At 41.3% G+C, this 26,063-nt stretch overlaps 3 protein-coding genes across 6 annotated transcripts in view; all 3 read right to left on the bottom strand.

Annotated features, from left to right (window-relative positions):
• Window positions 1-5,750, bottom strand: part of CPE (carboxypeptidase E) — a 54,309-nt gene extending 48,559 nt beyond the window's left edge. The window contains exon 1 of the mRNA XM_064148779.1: window positions 5,312-5,750. Coding sequence (XP_064004849.1) covers window positions 5,312-5,591 — 280 coding nt within the window. The 5' untranslated portion in view covers window positions 5,592-5,750. The remainder of the gene's footprint in view (window positions 1-5,311) is intronic.
• A 6,821-nt stretch (window positions 5,751-12,571) lies between these two features.
• Window positions 12,572-21,650, bottom strand: MSMO1 (methylsterol monooxygenase 1). The gene is made up of 7 exons (XM_064148778.1): window positions 21,483-21,650; window positions 21,129-21,223; window positions 19,627-19,936; window positions 18,510-18,658; window positions 17,542-17,668; window positions 14,993-15,147; window positions 12,572-13,567 (listed from the first exon to the last, which is right to left on the bottom strand). The coding sequence occupies exons 3-7, from the start codon at window positions 19,879-19,881 to the stop codon at window positions 13,360-13,362; spliced, it is 894 nt and encodes a 297-aa protein (XP_064004848.1). The 5' UTR covers window positions 19,882-19,936; window positions 21,129-21,223; window positions 21,483-21,650; the 3' UTR covers window positions 12,572-13,359.
• Window positions 21,651-22,630: 980 nt separating this feature from the next.
• Window positions 22,631-26,063, bottom strand: part of KLHL2 (kelch like family member 2) — a 59,119-nt gene continuing 55,686 nt past the window's right edge. For all 4 annotated transcript variants that reach the window (XM_064148771.1, XM_064148773.1, XM_064148776.1 and 1 more), the window contains 3 exons: window positions 24,680-24,820; window positions 24,372-24,515; window positions 22,631-23,753 (listed from right to left, as the gene is read on the bottom strand). In XM_064148771.1, the coding sequence (XP_064004841.1) occupies window positions 23,725-23,753; window positions 24,372-24,515; window positions 24,680-24,820 (314 nt within the window). In that variant the 3' untranslated portion in view covers window positions 22,631-23,724. The remainder of the gene's footprint in view (window positions 23,754-24,371; window positions 24,516-24,679; window positions 24,821-26,063) is intronic.

The raw sequence follows: 26,063 nt of genomic DNA, 5'->3' as shown, positions 1-26,063 counted from the left end.
ATGAATGTAGGCCATGGAGGAAGGGAAGAAACTGAACCACAGCTGACAAAAAGATGTGAAAGCACAATATGGTCTGCACAGCATCACCTGTACTCCTGCTATAAAAAAACCCCAAAACGTTCCGTTACAGCTCCAAAATGTTACATACAACCTACTTACAGCCCCTGCCTCCATGCAGTGTGAGTGGACGAGTATGAACTTGGTGCACTTACATTTACCAGTGACCAGACCCATGCCCTTCAACACCTCCCTTCAGAAAAGGAATGCCAAACAAGCAGCCACTGATGAAAACTGCAAAAAACAGGTTTGCTTTCTAATACTTACCTTTAATAACAAGCTCTTGGCATATTCGATTTGTATTAATGCTCTGCAAATTTGGGAAACATTAATAGGGCCTATTGAAAAGTTCACAAGACTTCTACTTGCCAATTCCAAGAATAAGGAAATTAAGTTTTATAAAATCAAGTGTAATCAACTGTAACTGACACGATTAGAATGTCTGTATCTGATGACATGACCATAACTAAGAGACAAGCTGTGTGCTTTCTGACACCATCCCTGCTAAAATGCCTTGCCACCACCCATCTGAAGCAGGGCAGCCCACAAGGGCCACAGGTGGCACAGATTGGTCTCCCCACTCCTGGGCTACCATGCTAAGGCAGCACAACTGATTCCTGCATGTGCTTGAGTGAAATCACAACAGCCTCCTACACATGTACTGCTCCTTGTTGCTGCTGCTGCTGTTTCTCTTTTTCAAGGAACATTTTTGCTGGTTGTCTAGAATTACTACAGTTTTAAAAATTGTATAATTAAAAATGTATTTTTTTAATTGTGTTTTTTTAAAAAGTTAAATCCAAACACAGCAACTAAGATTTTTGTTCCCTGTGAATTTTTCAGCTTTACTTGCAGAATTACTTACTGCAGAAAGCATTAGCTCACGTGGCTGGTGCCATAGCTGAGTGAGGGTGCACAGCAGTGAGAGGAAAAAGACATAGGTATGGTTCCTGTAACAGCAGACAGGTCTCAGATTTCCTCATTCATTAACATACAGCAAAGGACGATTTTCATTTCTCTTTCAGTCACCCCTTAACTATGTTTTGCAGGAGCAAATGGGTCCAGTATTGCAGGTCTCCAGTGTGAGAAACTGAGTCTAGCATTGGGAGACATTGCAGTGCTCAGTACAGGAGCCAAAATTAGGAAGCCAAGCAAGTTTTCTTATGCTCAATGCCAACCCTGGCCCACTAAATCCATTTCCTCACTCTGCCAAGTGGGGTCTTTGATAAAGTGACTGACCAAAGGATTAATGTAGCTGACCTGCACCTCTTAAAATTGACTGAAGTCACACCTGTGGGCTGCAGCAAAGACCCGAGTCACAACCATTCTGCTCACATCATGTGCAGTTTGCTCTGGCCTCATCAGCTCACATTTTCTAGAAAATCAGATGTCTCTCTCAACTACAAATACGTGTTTTCCTTCTAACTGAAGCATTTCTCAAGACACTTTTAAGGAGAAAGATCAACAATTAAATAATTAACATTGAAAAGCCTTCTAAATTAAATGTTCATTTGAAAAAACAAGACATGTTTTCTTCCCCAAATGCTATTATTCTGATATTTTCAGGGCTTCTGGGCCCTTTTATCAAGCATGGATAATCTGATGAAAATGTCACAATTTTCCAGATCACCTTGCTACAAAATCAGCATCCCTTCAGTATGTGAATCAGATCAGATATTCAAAGCAAGAGCCTGTTTCATCTCTTAAGATTAGTCAATATTCTGCACCTGGATAAAAACAAAACATTGTTTTGTTTGTCCCAGAAATAATCTGTAATTTGCTATCAACTCTCCTTTGCTTTCTCTTGGTGCATCATTAGCTTCCACAACCTCTTTCTTCTTGCTTTATCTCACCTTGCTTGCCATCTGCCATCTTTGATTAACTTTGTCAATTTTCAGTAAGCAAAAGACAAAATTTTCTTATCACATACAATCAAAGGTACTATCAAATATTTTGATTGCTTCCATTCTAGGTTCATATAGGACCTAATCCTAACACCACCTAATCCTAACCACTGATATGGTCTCATTCAAGTCTTCCTCTGCCTTAACTATCTAGTCCTCACCAGTTCAAAGTGAAGTTATCTTCAGGGAACAGCTGCCTCAGTGTAAAACTGTTTCCTAAAGTTCAAACGTGCTTCTCCTTATTCAGTGGCTTCTCTTCCATCAGTGATTGCAGGCCCTAACCTCCCATACGAATACAGTATCAGCCTAAAGAAATTGCTGCCACTAACAAACAAAACTGCAAAATACTAGACCAAACTGTTTGACATGAACCACAAGGGAAGTACAGGTAGCATGGTGTTCAAGTTTGCAGAGAAGGTAGCACATTCTCAGTGTATTTCATGTAGGATCAGAAGCTGTCTGATGCTTCTGGCCTGTAGCATGTCCCCGGTAAGAGCTCAGCAAACACTCACTTCACATCTTCTAAGTGACTAATCCGATTTGCCAAGACACTTTGTATGCTTAAGCAAGTAACTGGATTGGCTCTTACGGAGTCATTCTGGTTTCCAATACAGTACCAAGACTTTAAAAACAAACCTCATAATATATATTTACCTCAGCAAAAATATGAGGCCTTAATGATACATCCCAGTTGCTTCATTCACTAAGGATTTGTTCCAGTTGCTTTGGAAGTCTAAAGCACATCTCTAAAATGTTCCTATTTCTCTCATGCATTCTTTCTCAAATATTGTACACACATTACAGATTCATTCTCAAAAATAGCTGACAATCTAAAGTTGATCTATATGTGTGCATATGAACAAATGCATTCACGCAACACTGCACACCCATGGACTGTGTGTGAATTGTATGCAATGTATGCCTGTATATGAAGCATTTGATTCACTCAGTACAAAGCCTCTTTCCTCGGCACAAAGGGTCTTTATTGATTCACTGCTGACACTTTTACAATCTATTTTGTTGTCAACTTCCTCACTAAGTGAACAGAAACATTTTTTCTCTCTTTGGTTCTACACTGGTTCACTAGACAATTCAGGCATCATCCCTGCATTACTCATCAGGCTTCGGGCTTCTAGAAGCTTGAGCTCTCTACCGACTGTAAACCTGTAAGCCACAGCATATAGCTTTTAAAATAAACCCTGTGACACTCAAGATATCTTGTAGGAACAGAGTATGCTCAGGAATAACAACTTCTTAGTCTGTCAAGTAAAAAGGAAAAATCTACATCTCTATGTGGTCAGTGCATTACTATTTTTTCAATAACAGATTGTGATAAATCAGGTACTGGTCCTACAAGCTTTAATCACACAAAATATTCTTATTCTAATTGGTTGCCCTGGGAATCAAGCATGGATGCTCAAAGCAAGTGAGGATCTCCCCTCAGGTACAAGCTGAAGAATTGGCCTCATATTATCTGCCAAGACTGGCACAAGGCCCCACTTGTTTTACTGCACAGCTCAATAAAGCTCACCTAGAAACAGTGCTATCTTTTACTACACAGTAGAAGAAAGGACATGTTATTAACAAGAAAACAAAAAGATCTCTAATGCAACTACTAGCACAATATGTAGCTGTTTAGGCACTGCAACAAAGCAGCAGGGATGTTACTAATGCCTTTACAGTCATTTCAAAGAAGCACAACCATAACCAGGTATGGGGTCTGGCTTGTTGCCCTTCCTAAAAAGATCCTGAGTTTCTCTCATATGCCACTGCAGACAGCAAAAGCTGCAGCAGCTTTCCTCTTCTTGAGAAATACTCAGTACATTGCGGAATGAAACAGAGGACTGAAATGAAACAATGATTTTGCTCTGGTTCAAGCCCTGGTTAATCCTCTGTAAAAAACAGCATTTTCAGCATTCACCACTACAGATTACCAGGACTCATCACATTCCCTGCCATGTGATTTAGATGTTAGACTTGTGGCACTTTTGTCTATAGGGCTCCCTTTGTGAGGGACCGAGCATGTTCTTGACAATTCAAATGCTTGACATTCACTGCAGCTTATAGATGAGTGCAGTGCACAGGAAATTCTCTTTTCTGTAGTTTGTTATCACTCATTGATATATGATTGGATTCCCTCACGTTTGGCCTCAATGACAAACCCTTTCACATTTCATTTGGCACCAACAGGAGAAGTGTGTCTCTAGGAAGAGCCATAGCCCTTTCTTTGACTGCACAGTGCTCTTTTTGTCCCTATGTCAGCTGGCTTGACAGAAGCACCAAATGAACAAGCAGTAGCAACTGTCCTCTGACAGTAAAGCCAGGTCATAATTACAGTTGTGCACCATTCTAGCACGCAAATGACACAGTGCATGAGCTGAATTCTTAGCTTCAGGATCACCCCTCATGTCAAGATGGCAGCACATCACAAACAATTTTTTTTTCCCAAATTTCACTGCAGTTCTCACATTGTTTTCATTTCAAGACAGTGCTTTGCTACCCTGCTTTCCCTATGCCAAATATCCTGTCACCTCTTCAGTTGTATCAGTAGCCTTAATGTTAGTCCCTTGAGACTGCAAAGCAAGGTTATACTCAGGTAGTAAAGCAGCACACGAAGCGCTAACTGTATAGACCAAATTCCGGAGACGCACAGAAGCCACATCTCCACACGCTTCCAGATTTGTTCTGCAGCCTATGGAGGGAAACGTGAAGACATGACTGCAGGTGACTCAACGGCTGGGCCTCAGGTACTGAGTAGCTTTCAAGCCTAAGCCCTTTCACATATAGACACAAGCAGTATTATCAATTCTGAAACGGGAAACTACAAAACCCGCGCTCTTGCAGGAGTAAAGCCAGGCACTGTGTCCACCATCACATCCCCTCTCGTAAGAAATGTCTCAAACCTCAGCGACACGGAACTCCGCGTCCCAAGAGAGCCCTGCACACGCCCGCAGTGTGCGACGGCAGCTGAGCGCGGGCAGGCAGCCTGCCGTGCCTCACAGCTCTCCGTGGCACGCACCGTAACCCATGCTTTTCACCGGCAGTTTGGGTTGTGCCAGCAAACGGGAGGCCAACGCCTTCCCTTCCAGCACATCTGCATCAGCTGCTTGCCCACACAGCAGATGGCAGCGATCTCGTTCCCCGTTGCTGCTGTGTCTTCTGGTATTTTATAGCGAATTTAGGGCATTCCTCTCTTTAACAGGAGGCTAAACCCAGCGACAGCTACCGGAGCACAGAGAGACCGAGTCCGCCCGCTGCCGCCGTACCCAATGCAGCAGCCCCGCTCCGCGCCGCCGCTACCTACCACCAGGTGCCGGTACTGCTGGGGGCCACAGCTGCCGCCCTCTCCTTACCGGGCTCATGCTCGCCGGGGCGGTCAGAGACTTCGATGACCAGGAGCTCCCGGCCTTCGGCGCTGCGCCCCACCGTGTAGATCCTGCTGATGGCCGGGCACTGCAACCACACGGCCACCAGCGCCTCCCGCAGCTCGGCGTAGCGGTGATACTCGAAGGAGATGCCCTCTTCGGAGCTCAGCCTTCGCCGCCGGCTGGCACCCCCTGCCCCTAGCTCCGCCGCCCGGCAGGCAGCGAGCACCCCGCAGAGAGCCAGCAGCATCCGCATCCGCACCGCCATCCCGCCCGGCTACCCGCCGCCTGCGGCCGCGCAGATGCCGCCGGCTCCTGCAGAAGGGAGGGAGAGAGGAAAGGAGCGGGGGGCGGGCGGAGGCGGTGGGGAGGGGAGGCGAGGCGAGGCGCGGCCGCTCCGCCCGTGTCCGTGGCGGGAGGAGCGAGAGCTCCCTGTGGAGGGCGGCGGCGCGAGCCGGGCGGCGGCGCGAGCTTGGCGCCTCCGCGCCCTGCCTGCGCGGCGCGGGAAGAGCCGCTCCAGCTGCTTCGGGCAGCGCCGCTCCAGCTGCTTCGGGCAGCGCCGCTCCAGCTGCTTCGGGCAGCGCCGCTCCAGCTGCTTCGGGCAGCGCCGCTCCAGCTGCTTCGGGCAGCGCCGCTCCAGCTGCTTCGGGCAGCGGGGACACGGCTTCTGCGCCGCCGCTTCTCTTTATCGGGTGAAATACCCCTGCCGCGCACGGCCTTCCTGCAGCCCCGCCGAATTAACCCGCTGTCAGAGAAACCCAGGTGAAGACTTACGGTGCTTCGTGAAAGGCTCACACAGCACCGCAGCAGAACAGCACAGATGTAACTCACTGACCTCACGGCGAAAGCTATCAACAATCAACTCTGAGGTTTTTGTGCCGCATGACAATTAGAGAAAGATAAAGCGAGAGTTTCTGATACTGGGAGCACTCACTCAGCACTCTCCGTTACACTGAGAATGCTCTTGTGAGGAACAACAACCTCTCAGTAAATCACCAATGCCTTCTAGGCGGCAGGTGCTACAGGACTTGTGAAGCCGTCCTGTTTACTCAACCTGTTGTATAGGCATAGCTCTTTAGACTATGTCAAAAGAGCCTGTAAAGGACAACTGATAAAGGCGAAAGGCTAAATGCTGAAGAGCAACTTCCACATCAGCTTCTTAATATTATTTTATAGGGCAGAAAGCCTCACTGAAAAAAAAAATTGAGAGGCTACAAATTTTGAAAAGTTTGAAAACCACACATCCAACTAATCCTTCTAGAAATGGAATATTATCACAGTATCATCAGGGTTGGAAGAGACCTCATAGATCATCAAGTCCAACCCTTTACCACAGAGCTCAAGGCTAGACCATGGCACCAAGTGCCACGTCCAACCTTGCCTTGAACAGCCACAGGGACGGCGACTCCACCACCTCCCCGGGCAGCCCATTCCAGTGTCCAATGACTCTCTCAGTGAAGAACTTTCTCCTCACCTCGAGCCTAAATTTCCCCTGGCGTAGCTTGAGGCTGTGTCCTCTTGTTCTGGTGCTGGCCACCTGAGAGAAGAGAGCAACCTCCTCCTGGCTACAACTTCCCCTCAGGTAGTTGTAGATAGCAATAAGTTCTCCCCTGAGCCTTCTCTTCTCCAGGCTAAACAATCCCAGCGCCCTCAGCCTCTTCTCGTAGGGCTTGTGCTCAAGGCCTCTCACCAGTATTAAATATTATTTAGTACATATCCCAATCTTTATCCTGATCTTCTAATCCACAAGGGTGAGCCTGCGTAACATTCTCTTCTATCACCAATTTCTATCATTTTTCAGGAAGATTTGTCAATAATCCTGTGTGATCTCACGGGTATTTTCATAACTTACAGGTTGTCTAGTTCTGCTCAAGAAGATAATCAACATAATGTACTCTAGAAGAACACCTTCATTGATGCTTGATGATGTATCAGCTCAGATATGCAGCCAGCATCTGAAACTCAGACCTGAAAATGCAACTACTCAATAGAAAAAAAACCTGTATATCCATTTTCTGTGTTCACTCTATTTGCTATATTTCACTGTCCTGACTGTCAGCCCTGGATTACTTGAATTTCTTCATAACAAGACTCAAAAGGTCAGCTCACACAGTCCTTATCTTTCAAAGCCAGCTGAGTTCAGAAGCTTCTCTGCTCAGTTTAATTCCAAGAATGCAATCACATGCAAAAGCATCTTCAGAGCATTTTTAGGGTGCTTTTAGGTCTCCATTCTTACTGCTAGAAGCTTTGAGAAACACCTATGGTATCATGTCACATTTGGTCTGGAGTTATGATGATGCAGGTAACTGTTTTGAAAGACCAGACATAGAGAGACTCCTAGTTACACTGCTTTCACTTACCAAGATCAACATTCAGATTTAGAACCGCAGAGGTGTCATCCTTCTGACTTCATCCTAACAGCATAAATCATATTATGAATTTTGTTTATTTCACACTACTTTAGAATCACACATGAACATAATAGAGCTCCAAAATGAACTGCAAATGAAGGTAGCTGACTTAGCCCACAGAAGATTCACATTCGTATCAATTTTGTTGCCCACGTTCATCACAGGCTAAATGTTCCTTGTTTTCTTCATCACTTTGCCTTGCACCTTATATATAAAGTAAACCAATTTAATGGTGATGTGATTTCAGGTTTACAGTGTAATTTCCAGGAAAAACTTTCCGATTAGTCCCAGAAAGCCTTGTGCAGTGTTGCAACTCTCATTGGCTTCCCTTCAAATATATCTCCCCAAAACACGATTTCACTAAAAGATAGCAGCAAGGCTCTGAAATTGCCCATTTCTTCTCCTGTTTTCAAGCACTGGGTTATTATTTCACTACACACAATTAGTCTCTCAACTGAATCTGAATGTACTTACATAAAATTTCCAGACTCATTAAGCTCCACCTCTAGCAAAAATAATGAGGAATACCTCTACAAATGCATTCACACACATATCCTGTGTAAAAAAGAGTGTTTCATATACTATCAAATATTACATATTGAGTTCGCATGTGCTGATTTAACAAGAGATTACAAAATGATTACATTCTCAGACAGTTTATGAGCATTCACAGAACTGAGTAAGCAGAATAAATTGATGACTTCCTTTGTATCCAATCCCTCCTCCTATTTACCATAGTTCAGAAATTATGACTCTCATCACAGACTAAGGGTAAATTTCTTTGTAATATGGAAGCAAGTTTTGCACTCGCCTTACTTTCAGGGCAATAATACTCTAACTAAGGACATTTTCAGCCTATATGCATAACCTGGACATGGCCTTGTAAGCTAATAATACTAATTACAGCAGGGAGCAGAGCTCAAGTACTCCCTGTCCAGGAAATACTGTCATCAGTAGATTTCAAATCTGGTTTATCTCATTCTTTTGTCTGTATGTGACACTGAATACTAGATTCTATTTTGCCAACAGATGCAGCCTAAACAATTTGGTAGTGGTGGAAAAAACTTCACATTTCTAAAAATACTTTTTTATAGACAAATATTTATAAATATATATGTGTGTATATATATAGAGAGACACACTTTATATATATATGTGTGTGTGTGCATACACACAAATGCATATGTAATATTCATATATGTATTTCCACAATATTCCATTCTTCTGACCAAACAATTCACCAAATGTGATTAAGATTTTTAAATACTTTTGACTGGGTTGAATCTGTCTTTTTCAGCAAATCACAATTAATGAGCAAGTATATAAATATATCATCCCTCAGAAAGCACCAAGCCCTCACACAGTTCTGCTTACAAGACCTGAGTAACTCCACACCTTTTTTTGTGTGGTAAGACAAGCAGGTTGAGGCAGCTATTTTTTTATATAAACCCAAATAAGAACCTTACAGCTTCATTCATTAAAATTAGTAGTAAGTATGTTAGTAACAACATAACAGCTAAAAGCACTCGATGATGGAGATCAGACATTTGCACTATTAATAACAAAGTATTGATAATAATTACACCATGGAAACTCCTCTGGTTTTCCAGTTTCTTGCATGAGCAAGACAGTGTTTTCTGCCACACAAATGACCAAGCAGGATGCTGAACATCAGCAGCAAGACTAAATTACTAGTTGATCTTTAAGCTCCCTTCTGAGGAAGGCTGTCTTTGGCCTGCTAATATCTACTCATATCACATTTTCAATCCTTGGAAAAATTCTGAAAGACTAATTAGGGTATTAACACAGTACAACTATTCAGAAACAAACAGATAAAAACAAACAGCTGTAAAACATTGTCTATTAACAGACCAAGTAAAAGCTGGTAAGAGTTTCAATCCTGAAATTAATGATAGGAATAGAATAGCTCTAATGAATTTTTAAAACAGAGCAGTTTATCTCAGTCTTGAGAAATGACTGGCCAAGTAGGTAGAGATAATTTAGGAGCTGGAAGAAACTTTTACAAAGCTTATATGAATGCTGGTCATATACCACATGACCTGGTAGCTCTGGTCAACTGAAGCTACGTCTTCAAGACAGTAGCTTCTTTCACCAACCTCCAAAACGTCTTGCACATCTCAGCAGCTGTATTTATTGGATGCTTGCAAAATAGGGTTGACATATGGAAAGTTGTGGCTTTTCCAGTACCTTGAGAAAAAGCCTAATGTAAGGAATTTGCAGAAATGGAAGGGAAAAGAAAACCACCACCTTTTGGTTATGTATTGGAAGACTTAATCTGTTATTCTCTCCACCTGCTTGATGACTCACCCATGTTACTGCAACTCAGCTCTACCAGGTACTGAAGAGTTTACCATGCTCTTGCTGAGGTTGTTAAAAACTCATACATGCAACAACTCTGCTTGGATCCTCCTTGTAGACTGCAAGTTACATTTCATATGTAATGTACCTACCATTCACACTTGGTGCACATTTACACAAATGGCTGTGCCTTATCGCTGCCTCTTCTTTCAAAGGGTTGCTCCTGGGATAACACTGGGTCCTGGACACTGAACTGCCATGCCAATTCTGAGATGGCACAGCTACAAGGCTGAACATCATCATACAGACAAACTACCAAGCAGGATCATTGAGAGAGTTCACAAAACTGGCTGACAACGGCTTCAGAAAATGGTGAGACATTACTTAACAGGAGTATTCTGGTCTTCCGCAGGGGCTGGTATTTCAAGTCTGGGGGCTGATTTATTCAGTGAGTACATACAGGTGAATGAGAACTGATTAAAATCTGTGGATGACAAGGAATGATGAATAATAAGGACATAGCAGCTCTGGAATGTGATCTACATTACTTGGTACACCATTTATATACTTTGGGGCCACAAATTGTAAATTACCCTCAAGCAAGAAATATAAACCACATTCATAACAGTCTGACAAACAGTATTACTAGAAGCATCAAGAGATCACAATAGATTCATAATGATTATATTAGCTGCTGCAGAACAGCTAATTTTATCTTCCAATGTTTAGACTGAAGGACAATAATTAAGAGGAAGGAAGTGATTATACCAAGGTGGCATTAAGAGTGAATGATCTGGACATGCAGTTCTGATACCTACAGCTGAAACAAGACATCAAAAAATCAACAAGCTAAATAAATTACTTGAGAAACAGAGGAAATGCCTTACTGTGGAGGGCATAATATAATCTGGTCAGCTAGTGAAAAATGACTTGACTGCTGTATTTATTACCCTTACAGATAAAAAAATTATAGCAAGAACCAATGTCAAAGAGCTGCCTTTTTCCTGGATATGCTACAATCACAGCATCAATCATTAATATTTTCTTGCAAACTGTGCTGTACACCTCCTATTAAGTATTTCACATGAGCAGCCAAGAGCAGCTGATTATTTTGCAATCTTAATCTTAACAATTATACAAGTTTTCCTATCTCTTGTTTTTTTTGTCATATTCTAAGGGATAGTACAAGCTGTTCATTCCTGCAGATGAGCCTCACAAACTAAAACAGACTTTCAGGTTATGGAAAATGTTGCTTTCCCACTTCCTTATCCTACCACTTTCAAGAGCTACATCTGTCTTCTTGCTAAAGAGGATAAAGGACAACAGATTGTGCAAGATTGTGTTGTACCTTGTGAAGAGCCAATCCCTGTTACCTGTGTGTTGCTCGCATAATTTTTCTACTGCAGAGAACTTGACACATTACAGTTTCTCTCATAAAATATGGGAAAACCCTCAAAACTCAGTGAAACCTTATTTAATAAGCCTTAAAAATGCAACTGCCTAACACAATTCTTGATATGCATGAAATATGCACAGTAATGAGGTAGATCATTTACTGGCCATCATCACGGTCAGTAATAAATTCAAGGTTCCACACGTGAAATGGTGGGGTGGTGGTAAAATGAGGGGGGTCTGAATCCTGCAGCAAAACAATCCTCTGGTTTTCAAATGCAAGTTCTCATGTTAACAGAGGTACAGTAGGCACCTTTTTTTTTTTGGCAAAAATTAAATTTACATAGCACAGCTTGCATAACTCTCTATGGATTTGTCAAAGGATCAAAAGCAATCATGCAATCACACTGTACACTAAGGATGTACATAAAATTACCCAAAATCCTGAAATAACAACAGATGCCAGAAAATTCTGGAATCAATTAATGAACAAAAAAATAAAACAAGCCTCTCTGTGTTCCCTACCTAATCAGTAAATTCTTATTTTCTAAACTGCTTTAAAAACGGAATATCTATTGTAACTTCATGATCGTTTTACCAAGCTCTCAGTGCTCTGATTGAGCTTTCCAATAGCTGAGGCAGCAAACTTTTACAAATACCTTTACTGGAGTCTTCAATCAATTGGCTCACACAATTTTGCAACAGTGCATGCATAGGCACAAGCCAGTGGGCTGAGAAGCAGTGAACAGAATCATGTACACAGAGAAAATCTGAAGCACTGAAAGCTCCTTGTATCTTAGGCTGGGGCTTCAGTGAAATAAAGCTAAGTATAGCTGCAGCTGCAGGATAAGAGTAGGAGTTGACAAAGCAGAGGATAATGGCCATCTTTGAAATCTGATTAAAAGAGGCCTCTTCCAACATGGAGCACTAAGCCTGGCAGTGTATATGGATTCAGAGTCTTAAGTACCAGTCCCCTGCTAAAAAGCAAACAACACAGGGATTTCAGCTTCCATTCACTTGTCGCAGTCAAGCCTTTTTACTTCCCTTTAGAGGGAAGGGGAAGATTAGAAGTGGTTTTAATCACAGCTTTGTATTTAAAAAACACATGAAAGGTATAACGCACACATCAAACCAAACCACATTTATTTCATCAGTCACAAGTGCAAATATAGCAACAAGTCGGTTCAGCAAATTACAATAGGAATGCAATGTAAATGCCAAGTACACTGACAGACCAACTTCAAAAGAGCAGCAAAAAAGTTTCTTCAAAGAAAACCTTCTATTCTTTTTATCTGTAATTTAAAATAACATAATAAATCTGTGTCAGGAATGTCTGTGCTAACCTCATGTTAGCCAGGAGTCGTTATTAACAGTTTGCATTATCCAGTGTGCAAAAGGCCTGTCCAAGCTTCCCACTACCAGATGTTTTGGTTTTAAGCAGCTTTTACCCAATATTTAAATACAGTGTTAACACTAGTTAATATGTTCCTCTATTTCATATTACAAATGTAACAATATAGATTTACAAAAACCTTAAGTCCAATTTCAGTGTAGATATATAATTCTACCTGTATTCAAAGTGGGCAACATGAAAGATAAAATTGATTTTTTTTCTTTTTTTTTTTTGGTGTTTTTTTAAAAAGGATAGATACAACTCATCCCAGGTTTGCTTGTTTGGTTGCTTTTTGTTTATTTTTTTGCATCACTTTTAAATCTGTAGTTAAAATATATGCAGTACTTACACACAAAATAGAAAGCATTCCCATTTGGAAGATACTGCAGTGTAATTAGCTGGTTTTCCCTACCACTTAGTAGCCAAGGAACAGATTTATGCTTAACATCCAATCATTATTTTGCTTTACAGAAAAGCAAAAGTTGACTAGTATTACCATACAGAACTTGTACTCTGGAAATTTAATTAGCCTTCTTCTTCATTATGAGTCGTTGCTTCTTCTCTTTTTCTTTATAGGCAATGAATTGAGAGTCTGTGCCAAAGATTCTGTCCCACCACGTGAAGGTTGAAGCGTAATTGCCAATGAAGTTCATGTGATGGAAATCATGAAAACGAGCACCAGCATAGAAAGGCACCAAATGAAGAGGGTTCAGTGGAACATCATAGCCACTACAGGTGAGAAAAAACAAACAAAAAAAGCAGCTACAATAAGGATTTCCCCATAGATGAAGTCACAGAATATAGGCATTTGCTTGTTATTTTTATAGAGACAATCAGTGTATTAGTGACTTAACAGGGAAATGATTCCTCTTATCCTGGCCAAATGCTTCTGTAAATTATCCCAAAATGATTTTGACACTTGCTAACCTTTTCAGCTCAGTTTACTAAGTGATAAAAAAAAAAAAAAAATTAAAATAAAATAAAATTAAGCAAGTCATCTAAAAAAAAAAATCAATGGTTCACTTCCTGCTGGTTTAGCAGCTTTAACCAGCTTAAGAGTGTTAATTTCTTGTTCCTCCTTCCTAATGTCACTATCTTTTAGTGACAATCAGTATCTCAAACCAACTATAATTGTAACATTTCTACTCCAATCTTCATTTCACTGCAAATTCTTCAAATAGATAATGTTCAAAATATATTAAATAATAAGTCATACTAAAACCAGAACAGTTTGGTTTAGAGAGATTTACTCTTTATCTTGCTAGTACTGGAAAGCATCTTACCACCACCTAGTGGGAAGAGCGAAAGGTGATTTGCTATCCACCCCTTAAGAGGATAACAAACTAAAATGCTAATCATCATATTTTGCACCTGTTACTTTAAGTTATGTCACAACACATACTTCTCATGCTACAACCAATACATAACTAAACCAGCAATGGTATCTACGTTCATGTTCAGTAGTTCACATTTCACTAAGCTACTTGACAGCTTACTATAAGTCACTATGTGCTTCACAATACATTTCCAGATACAAAAGTGTAATACTACCATTTAAAAAATGACATCTTACTATTCTTGTGTATGAATGAATTCTTACTGTACTATGAACTACTCCTCTTGAACACAGGAAAGCTCATTCATTTGCAGCTAAGCCTACTGGAATTTGCACTGGCATTTTGAAGCCAAATTTAAATCAGTTTTAGCACAGAGATAAGAAGTCTTGTCTCTTGTATAGCAAACAAACAAAAGCAATTTGCTTAAAGACAGTCACTGGATGTATAGCCTACCAATTCTCTTGTCCAGAAAATAATTTGTGACAAAGTTATTTATTAAGCAGAAAGAACTCACCTGGAACATGACCTTCCGTAACTATTTTTTTATGTACTAACACTTGTACACCAAACACCAAGAGCCAGACATCCTAATGACACAGCTGGCTTTTGAAAATCCTTCCTGAGGTGCTCTAACCAATTGTCTGCACTCTTTTAATCAGCAGGATTTCCTCAAGACAGAAAACAGTGGTAACTGCTCAGGTTGTGTCACTCTTTTTAAGACACATAAAAGCATTGCAATGCAGAAGAAATGGTAAATCTGAGACTAATTTAGCTGAGACATGAAAAACCAATGATTAAAAAGCCATGAGTATTTCACCTGTGTACATCAATGGTTTCCATCAAGCGACAGATCACCCACGCCCACAGAAGAACCACATGGTTGCAGAAAATAATAATTCCAATAAAAAACCCAGCTCCAAGGATAAGTGTTTCCAGAGGATGTGCATATTCTGCTTGCATTCCAAATGGAGACTAGAAAGAGATAACAGACATTTTCAATTTTATTTACATCCAAATCAGAATGACCATTTTGTGATACTTTCCCCTCCCTGTTATCCTAGGAGACTAAACCAAGAGTGATGTTGTGGGCAAAGAAATAGTATGACTGAGCAAGGACCTTACCACACATGTTCTGCTCCTTGCTAAGAAAACAGTATTCCTGGGTCATAAATATTACCATTCCCTCACTCACGGCAAATACTTTGCTGCTAGTTAAAAGCTGAGAACTTTTAGGTTTACATTATTCCAGGCCAAAGAGTTATTTAATGAATATTAAAGTGTTCAGCAAGCTCCTACCAGCTTTGCTATATACATCCAGTCTTGGAAGCAGAAAGAAGGAAGGAAGACAAAATGTTTCCAGAATCAGGATTAATCACTTAAAGTTTTTTTTTTTTAATACAAAATTTTAAATCCCTCATCTTTAAGGATTTTAAAAAATAAGTTAATATTTCTCATATGTTATTTTGAGATCCAAGTAAAACATTTTTTCCTGTACACACACATCATTCCTACATGACCAAAAAGGTGTAACATTGAGAATTTTCAAAGGAAGAACAGCAGACAAAGAGACAAGTTTATTTTAATCTAACACTGAAGTTCAGAAGAAAACAAAATAAATCCAACCTTGGCTTAAGTGGCCTTTTTAATTCATCACTTTTTACTATCAAGGAAAGTTATTTACTGGAAGAGCCAACAGCCTATAGATCACGTTTGCAAGAACTGCTAGCCACTCTTAAGAATAAAGGCCAGACGCTGCTCCCGTTCAGTAGCACCGAGTTCTGTGATGCTGAGACACTGCCATCTAAACGCAGCTACCTCACTCCAAGCTGTAAGCGCTGCTGCACCCTGCCTGGCTGAGAACAGTGCCACCTCCAGTCAATCTCGGCTCATTACCTCGTGCTCTATGGTAGCTCCAACTGACTGTTAAACGCAGAACAAGATGCCTCTGTACTGAACTCTGTGCTCTTGACACAGTGTCAAAAAACTGGCTATACTGCTTTCCAGAGGCCCATATCCAGAGCTATAATCCCTGAAGCAAGCATGCTGCACACACCCAGGCCATGACAGTCATCTATCAGGACTGTGTTCTGTAGCCTAGTATGCTTTAGGTAACACCCTAGGTAGTAAACTAAGAAAACTATCAAACCCAGGAATCTACCATTTCCCCTCCCCTAACAATGAGACCTGTAAGTACCTTTTCAAAAGTCTGCTTTGCATAGCTCAACAGGTATGATCAAACTTCCACAAGAGTGCAATCTTCCATTTAATGAAGTAAAATTAAAATTGGTTACAGTATTTGTGACAAAGAACTCAAGAAAAGACACCAATCTCACTGTTAGAGGGACAGGAAACTTCGAAGTCTTTCAAACAAGACATTTAAGTAAGTTGGATGAAACAGTTCTGTTCAATATAGTCATCAACAACCTGGATGAGGGCAGAGTGCACTGTCAGCAAGTTTGCTGATGACACCAAACTGGGTGGAGTGGCTGCCACACCAGAAGGCTGTGCTGCCATTCAGCGAGATTTGGACCAGGCTGGAGGGCTGGGCGAAATTTAATGAAATTCAACAAGGGCAAGAGTCTTGCACCTGGGAAAGAACAACCCCAGGGATCAGTATAGGTAGAGGACTCATCTGCTGGAAGGCAGCAAAGGGGAAAACGATCTGGGGGTCCTAGCTGATGGGAGCTTGACCATGAACCAGCAATGTGCACTCGTGGCCAGGAGGGGCAATGCCATGCTGGGGTGTATTAGAAGGACTGTGGCTAGTAGATCAAGAGAGGTTCTCCTGCCCCTCTACTCTGCTCTGGTAAGGCTACATCTGGAGTACTGTGTTCAATTCTAGGCCCTCCAGTTCGACAGCGACATGGAGCTGCTTGACAAAGTCCAGCACAGAGCTGCAAAGATGACTAAGGGAATGGAACATCTCTCTTATGAGGAGAGACTGAGGGAGCTGGGGCTCTATAGCTTGGAGGAGACTTGAGAGGTGACTTCATCAATGTTTATAAATATGTGAAAGGTGAGTGCCAGGAAGACAGAGCCAGCCTCTTCTAGGTGATGCCCTGTAACAGGACAAGGGGCAGTCCATGCGAGTTGAGGCATTCGAGGTTCTATGTGAATCTGAGGAGGAATTTTTTCACTGTGAAGGTGACAGAGCACTACAATAGTCTTGCCCGGTATGATTGTGGAGTCTCCCTCTCTGGAGATATTCAAAACCTGTCTGGATGCATTCCTGTGTGATCTGGTATAGGAAATCTTGCTCTAGCAGGGGGGGTGGACTAGATGCTCTTTCAAGGCCCCTTCCAGACCCTGACATTCTATGATTCTAGATATACTAAAAAATATTTGAAAATATTGAGAAATACATACAACAAACTCATGGTGAACCTTATGGATATACTTGTATATTCTCTTGTGATGGAGCAGTCTGTGCAGGAAATAGTGCCAGGCATCCTCGATCACCGCACATCCAAAGCACTGGGCAACGAGAACATACCTTGAAACAAGCAGAAGAGCTATTACTTATAGAATATACTGACAGACGCACAATCTTGAAAGAGAAAATACTTTATATGCTAGTAAGGGTGGAAAATGTTTACATCTTTTACTGACTGAATGACAGTGCATTGCTATACTACCTTTTCAACATACTAAGTTATGTACTACCACGTACAGGAACTATTCTGATCAGCTCATCTGTTGATATCCTGAAGCGAGTTAGCATGCAGTATAATAAGGTGGTGTTTCAACATTGCAGAAGCAGTCCACAGAGAACATCCACAGATTGTGTAAGTCCCAGACAGTAAAAAACACAGAGCTACATCAGTTATCTAAACTAGACAGAAAATAGCTTCCCAAGAAAGATGACCTTTTGTTGTAAAGAACTGCTTTCAGAGCAGAGAGTCAGAGCTAGGACAGAAGGTGGCATTCCTAATGCTTTTAAACAAAGATGAACTAGTTATCGGTTTAACACAAAACACACTATTATAAAACAAGGTGGAGGGAAGAAACACTTAGAAGAAATTAAAAAAACCACTTGGATCAAAAGTCCCAGTAAGTGCATTACTTAAGCCATGCTATCACAAACCTTGCTTCACTTCAAAGAAACTCCCTTTTAGTCCCCCTTATTCTGAGCATCAGAACAATTTGAAGCCATTTAAAAACCCCAAACAACTAGAAAGCTCTAATTACTTATTACAGATAAGCATCAACAGAAGCAAGATTAACAGTTAACATCACAAAAAACTTATTGCCTTTGGAGTTAACAACACTAATTTGTTAAATATTCCGTATCCCTTATGTAACTCAGCATCAACACATGAGAAAAATCTACCTACCATCTAGGCATCTCTTCCCAACCATAGGGGATGTTAAAATATTCTGTGAAGTAATAGGTGCCACAAATCAGAGGAAGCTGAATGAAAAAGTGATTGAAGAGAAGTGTTTTGAAACACTTCCACTGTTTTTCCCACGTTTCTGGCTTATCCTACAAAGAAACAGAAGAATTGTTTTGTTACATATTTCTGTTATACACAGCTGAAGTGCTGCAAAATTACTTTGGAGGCAGTTTCACTTCACCTTGGAGACAGGGAGTTCTCCAGTGACAGATTCACTGGAATTGGACTAGTTTCATCAAAACCTCACTTTATTAAGCTTTCTAGAAAATACAAAGCAAGCCTTGCTTAACATAAGTTGTCTTTGCCAGCCACCCCAAACTATTCTTTTTATTTCAGTGTTTGTAAATAGAAGGAAGATTTCAAGTTCAACAGTTGAACACAAATAAAAGATTGCTTCTTCTCTTCATGCTACAGAATGTGTTCCTGTAGTTAAACTAATGCAAAGAGAAGCTGAAGATAGAAGTTTGTGAACAAATAAGATGCCTTGAAAACATTCAGCTTTTGCAGGGAAACCTTTCAGCAGTTTCAGAAACTACTGTAATTAGTTTCCAATTCATATTACAATTAACTGCAGGAAAATAACCATCTTCAGATACTGGAGATGCCTCTTCTGTCAGTTAGGAGTGTGCAGTTCATCCTAGGCTTTCTCCATTGCGAAAGTATTGCAAGAAAGTGTGCATAAAGGTACACTTGCCATTAAATAAGCACACCATGATACACTTCTACACCAGATGCCATGATTCTTTTACACTATCCCCTGCAGATACATAAACCAAACACATATATAACTTTGCTAACATAAAGACTAAGATACCCCTTTTTTCCCTTCTATACCACCATGGTGGAAAGAAAAATCCACACCTCTCCCTGCCCCCCCAGGGAGAAAAAACAACAACTCCACTTTTCCTTCTGTCCTCACACACACTGCAGTTTTGCTGTCACTTCAAAGATGTTTGAGTGATACAGGAACACAGATCATATAAAATGGAAATTATGATATTGCAGTTTTATGTTCAAAGGTAAATCAGGAAGTGTACAGCTCACAACTTTGTCTTACCTGTTGAATTTTATACTTTTGCATGTATGGTATGAACTGAAAGACAAATCCAGGCAAACAGAGCAAGAAGTATGAAACTTCATGAACTAGAAGTGATCCCCAAGTTGCAATCTGGAACTTTGTGTAATTATCCAGCATGTAATTCCAGGCATTTTTAAATGGCTGCTGCAGGGGATTGTCAGGCAAGAAAGAGTCAATGTATTCTACTGCCAGATAAGCAGAGTTCAAGATATTAACACTGTCGTTCACTGCCATCGTTCAAACATAAAACATCACAAGTACAGTTCTTCTGTACAGTTGTCCAAGCAACCTATGAATTTTGAGGAAAAAATGAATAAACAACAGTTAATCCTCAAAAAAAAAACCCTCTACATTACTTTAAAGTTAGGTAATGACTAAGACAAATAAAAACAGCAACAAGAAAGACAGATTCTCTTTCTACAGAACAGTGTAAAAAAATCCCAAAGTTTAAGACTTGAGAGGCAATCACCTCTGAAACTTTAAGACTAATTCAAAACAGCAAAAAAAAAAAAAAAAAAAAAAGATTACCCAATTTTATTTCAGAGTTTTTTTTCCAAGATAATGCTATTCTGTACTAGAAGCACAGAAAGTTTCAAATTATTTTTTAGAAACTAAATTAACTATGATCTCTTAATAATCCAATCTCATTCTTTTTATAGCTGTGAGCCAGAATCCATGCAAACTACATCAACAGAGCAGACTGCCTTTAGATTACACTTGGCTTGGGGAAATTCACCTCTCCTTGCCACAGCTCCCAAAACCACAGGAGCAGCATACCCAGAGACGCTCTGAACTTCTGCCATTTCCACCAGCTAGACTGCTTGTTAGTTTGGGTTTGAGAGGGCCTTAAAAAGTGCATTCCAAACTCCTTGGGATGGAGCCAGGGCCATTTTTCACTACGTCACATTGGTCAAAGCCCTGTTCAGGTTTACCTTGAGAATGTCCAATGGAGGGGCATGCCAGCGCCTCTGGGCAATCTGTTCCAGCACCTCACCACTCTCATTCTAAAACATGTCATCCTTATGCTAAATTTAAGCCTACTGTTTTTTTAGTTTACAACCTTTGCCTCTCGTGTTGCCCCTACAGGTCTTAGCAAAAAGCCCCTCTCCGCCTTCCCTAAAAGCCCCTTTTACTATACCCAAAGGCTACTCCAAGGTGTTCCCAGAGCCTTCACGTCTCCAGGCTAAACAACTCCAACTCTCTCAGCCTCCCTCCCGCAAGGTGATGTGCCCCCCCCAACAGAACCAGTCACAGGCCAGAGAACACAAATGAGGCCACAGCTGACACTCAGACTAGGTCCAACATAAGTAATAAACTAAGTTCAGTATGCAGTATCATTAGTTGTCGGTTCATTTTCACAGCAAGGACACCCGGACGCTACCATTTCTTATTAGCACTAAACACGAGACAACCGGTAACATTCTATCAATGGCAAGAACATCACAGCGGATGCCGAGCGAGTTTAAACCCGCGCTACATACCCTCCGGAAAAAAGGAGCCGGCTAGCCAAGGGCCCAGACCAGGCTGCGCCTGAGCAGGCTGGTCCAGGAAGTCCAACACAATTCGTGCGACGAGCCTGCGAGGAAGCAGAGTGGAGAGACCTTGCCACACGCCGCTCACAATCGGGAGAATGACAGCCGCCCGGCCGCGGGCACTCACTCACGGCAGACTCTCCGCTGGGAGCGGCCCGAGCGGCGCGCCGCAAAGCTGCACGCAGCTGCCACCAAGACAAGCGCCACAGCCGGCTAGGTGCCCACACGCCGCCAACAGCACAGACATCCCTGGCTCAGGCCACGATCGCGCACCCCCTCCGCGTCCCCTGCGCGCCCCCTCACCTGGTGTCAGCGACGAGCCTGCAGGCCGTGAAGGAAGCACCAGCGCCTAGCGTAGCAATAACAACTGCAGAGGCCGCCAGCCCTCCAAGAGTACGCTCCCATTGGCCGCACATCAACACCCGTCGCGGCGCCCATTGGCTGGCTGGCGGCCGCGGTGAGGAGTCAGGCGTGAGGAGGGACGGAGCGGACTGCGGATCCTTTGCGCCGATTGGCTGAAGGGGTGGAGTGAGGATAGTGAGATCTCAGCGAACTGCCAATGAGGCGGGAGAGAGGCAGGGTGACGTCAAAGACGTGATGAGGAGGAACTGGCACCTCAGGTGGGCAGAGGCGGGTGCGGCTCTGCCCTTGGAGCTCTGCGCACGGCGGACCGAGGCGTGCCCGAGAAATAAGCGTCGCTGGGGGCGACGGAGAGGCCACTGGCAGGAGGCCACAGGGCAACGGCCGGTACGAGGGAAAAAACGTCCCCGAGAAGCGTTGCCGTTGTCCCTTAGCACCAGCCACGAAGCGCCTGACGCTTCGTTCGCCTTCGTTGGCTCTTTCGCAAGCACGGCAGGGCAGGGCTGCGCTCTGACTCATTTCCTTCGTTCGTGGGGAGGCGCGGCACTGGCGCTTCTGCGTAGCCCCAGCCTGCCGAGCGCAACGGGCACGGTGGTGTCTGTGAAGCGTAGGCACAGGCTTCCTTGCTTAAGTAAATAAAAGGGCTGGAATACAAGGGTGGTGACAGGGTGGTGAGGGGGCAGCGCCCCTGGCACTGAGTTTCATCTGAGGCAAGGAAAAGCTACAAATACGAATGTGCACTTCAAGTAAAAGGTTTCTACTGGTACTGCCGCGACCCCCTTTGTCATACAATGCCAGCAGTGAAACGCAACCGTTCACTTAATTTCAGCATGTAGCAAAAAACCCCATTATGCTCCATATGTATATTTCACAGTTCAAATTGTTCAGTGAACGCAGCGGTGGTCACTACCCAAATTAACTGAAAACCAAAGCTTTCAGAAATGGGCCTGTAGCAAACCAGTGATACTTAAACCTTAATAATTCCCATCTTTAGAAGACCACCTTCCCCCACTTCCACCCAAAATTATTGTCACTCATGTCAATGTTACTTGGATTACCACTTGCATTGAGAAACACAAGTTTTAAGCAGCTTGTTTGCATTAGGAAACCATATACAAACTTTTATTTGAAGAAAATGTCTCAAATATGACAGTAACTTTGGTCATGTTAAGAGGAGGCCATCCAAGAGCGAATAAAAATAAGCTGCTGTATAAGCGTGGCCACGTACAGTATATTCAGGTATTAGCTAAGAGAAGCTAAGGTTACACGCATAAAGAGGCCTTAGTACCATGCAAGTCCAATGCAGTTTCATACATTCATTATAAATTTTCAGCTATTTTCATGCCAATTCACATTTTTTGGATAAAAAGGTAAGAAAGAAGTAACATCTAAATGTGACCAAACTCGAACAGGAAAAAAAAAAATTCTAAGTACAGACAACATTTTTATTAAAAAGATCCTGTAATCACACTTCTTGTTCAGTAAGTGTCCTACCGTCTCTGACCTCCTTCAGTGGGAAGTAGTAGTGCTGCATTGTTGCATATCAAAAAATACAACTCTGTTTTACAACGTAGTACTGACATATTCAAAGTCCTGTGCCGAATTATAAATAGTAAAATCAGTTCTGAAGACTCGAATTGCTCACACAAACATATGCACGTAGTATAATTATGTAACAAAAGTTGTTATAAAAGGAAACAAAGTTACCCCATGCCAGCTGGAATTACTGATGTGGGATTCAATACCTACTATGAAGACTGACAGTTCGTTTCTTTAAATATATTTCTTAGTCTCTGGAAAAAATAAGACAAAAATTTACTTTCACCAGAATACACACCATTCTTCACTGACAAGCCGTTTCTCAGTCGTCACTGACAGAAGTCGGTCCTTAGGAAAGTGGCTTTTTCTTCTTTTTTTTGTAAGATCTTGCAATGAAAAAAAAAAAGGTCCACTAGACTTCAAAAATTCAATCACCTTCTGCTCAACTGCAGAAAAATCCTACACACATTGCTTCTGCCTAGAGTAATCTTCATCGTCTGTCAGCTGTAATTGTAGATAGTCACATCTTCCACTGTGACTCAAGGTGCAGCTACAAGTAGAGAAGCGCCTAGATTCTCAGTCACTTCAAATGTACTTGTTGAAGACTGCTTCTAGTGCATAATCAAGTTGGAAATCCTTTTATTGATCATAATGGTTTGTCAATAACTGTAACACCTGAAGTGAGAAAAAAAAGGCATCCATCTTTAAGTAGTATTTTTAAAAAACAAAGAATATTAAAATACTAATCTTTAATATATTGTTGCAATCATGTCAGGCTAGAAAAAAATCAAAATAATGTGTGTCTGCATCAGTGTTCATGTAGTCCCTAACTTCTCTCTGACAAAAGCTGTCAATCAGTGTAAAGTTTTGGAAAAAATTGCTGTTACTGAAGTTTAATCAGGGAAATATAACCTTAACATTCACGTAACTCAGTTGAAAAAGTAGAATTATTGATGGAAAAGATTCCTGAAAAAGGTCTTGTTTTCTAAATATCAGACTCCAAAGATCTTCAGAATTGGAGCTGCACAAATTAAGATGCAAATTTCATTAAATAAAGGACTGGTCATACCAAAGACATCTTTACATTACATCCTAATCCTTCTTGAGTAGAGTTTAATACCACTGCTCTCCTTGTAGCAACCAATTGTTTGAAGTCATCATTCAAAACATACTATTGGATTCTTCATACCCATTCTAGTAGTATGGATTTTACTTTTGGCAACTTTTGTGTGCTTTGTCAAATTTCTTATCCTAGCTGTTACACTGTAAAAAGTCTGTCAAAAAACATGTTACCTGCATAGCTCCTTCCTGTACTCATACAGGATGACACAACTGTCCATTTATCAGTTGTTGGATTATAATACTCCACTGTTGATAAATTACAGGAACCATCATCTCCTCCAACTACATACAAGAGACCGTTTACAGCGCAAACACCTGAAAAAAGACAGGAAACCAACATGAAAATGAGCAACTGGCTTGTTCACTCCACAAAAGCATGGCTTTCTCTGCTGCCACATTATGAAACCAGCAGAAATCCAGGAACATGCAATCTACAACAAACGATATCACCACTATTTTAGAGTAATGGTTGTGTATACCTGCATTCCTTCTGCACATGTTCATGTCTGCAACTTGCTTCCATGTACTGGCAGTGGGATCAAACACTTCAACACTTTTTCTTACCAATGGACCATCATGACCACCTACTGCATACAATAAATTGTTTAACACTCCGACACCTGTAAACATGAAAATACTCAAAATTAACCAGAGAATAGTTTTGACTGAGGTAAAGGAGCAACAACAAACATTACATTCACTAACATAAATCCTTTATCCAGCCAATGTTAGGAACTATTTCCAAAAACATTTGCATCAGGATGCATTGAAGCAAATAAGACAGTAAATACAGCAAGACACCGATAAAATATCTTACGTGCCCACCTACCATACTGCAGCATACAAAGACCAGAGCTGTTCTGCAACAGAAGATTTAAAATTTTTTGGATGATAAGTGATGTGAGAGAAAATGAGGACTGTTGAAATTAGGACTTATTAGAAGTGACAGTAAATGAGACAGTGTGTTCAGCCAGTATAACAGAAATCTGACAAGATGATAAAGCAGAAGTACGTTTTTAGAAAGTAAAAACTGTGCAGTTCAGAGGGAAAAAAGCTGAATGGATAGACATTACACAATAGGGATGCTTCCACTGAAGCACTGAAATACCACATAAACATATATATGAAGCTAAAGAGTGAGCACTTTCCTCCTCCAGGGCTTGCAGGAGAACACCAAGCTTCCTTGCACAAAGCTTCAGTTATTGAAATATCCAAAAGGTTACTAAAGGGCCTCCTTTGCTCTTAGGTTCTCCTTTACAACAAAAGTTTACTGATCTATAATCTTGGGATGAAGGAATAAATAAAGCTAATCTATATCTACTTGCTAACTGGGCTGCACATATTGAACAGACTGCAATAGGGGAGGAAAGCAAGGCCTGTTTATTTATTCCTCACTTTATTAGGACTCACAGATAATACATTTCTTAACAGAAATGTAGGTGGGTTTTGCATTAAAACTTGTGACTAATGGACCATGAAGACAACTGAAAAAAATTGCTGCACATTTAAGATACAAAACTCAACAATGACATACAGGTTTCCAAATACGGTTCTTAAAGGGTTCCATGGAAAGGGCACAGCAAATATGAATGAAAAAGATCAGTTAAGTTCTCCAGAGGAAGGTGGAAAAAAAGAAAGAAAGAAAAAGATAGGTTTAAAAAAAGATAACTCAAAGACCTTAATAGCCAGCTAAAACACCTTTGAAAATATATCACAATTTATCTAAGAGATATACAGGGAGAAAAATTACTCCTGCTAAAGTGACTATTTTTTTTTTCATTATTAAAAAGACAGATTTTAATAATTAAAGGAAGAGGGGAAAGAAATGTAGAAGAATTAATTGGTACTGCAATTCTGAAAAAT

The sequence above is a fragment of the Pogoniulus pusillus genome, chromosome 9, assembly GCF_015220805.1.
Source record: "Pogoniulus pusillus isolate bPogPus1 chromosome 9, bPogPus1.pri, whole genome shotgun sequence".
NCBI classification, from domain to species: Eukaryota; Metazoa; Chordata; class Aves; order Piciformes; family Lybiidae; genus Pogoniulus; species Pogoniulus pusillus.
The sequence above is the reverse complement of the archived record's forward strand: the minus strand, read 5'-3'. Positions and strand labels throughout refer to the sequence as shown.

Bases quoted from the DNA above. Each gene is read 5' to 3' on its own strand.
- MSMO1 (XM_064148778.1), bottom strand. From the start codon at position 19,881: ATGGCAGTGAACGACAGTGTTAATATCTTGAACTCTGCTTATCTGGCA. The intron at 18,659-19,626 runs GTAAGACAAAGT...GTTTCTTTGTAG, and splicing joins AAAAGTATAAAATTCAACAG to GATAAGCCAGAAACGTGGGA. The intron at 13,568-14,992 runs GTGAAATACTCA...TCTCACCTGTAG, and splicing joins GAAACCATTGATGTACACAG to TGGCTATGATGTTCCACTGA.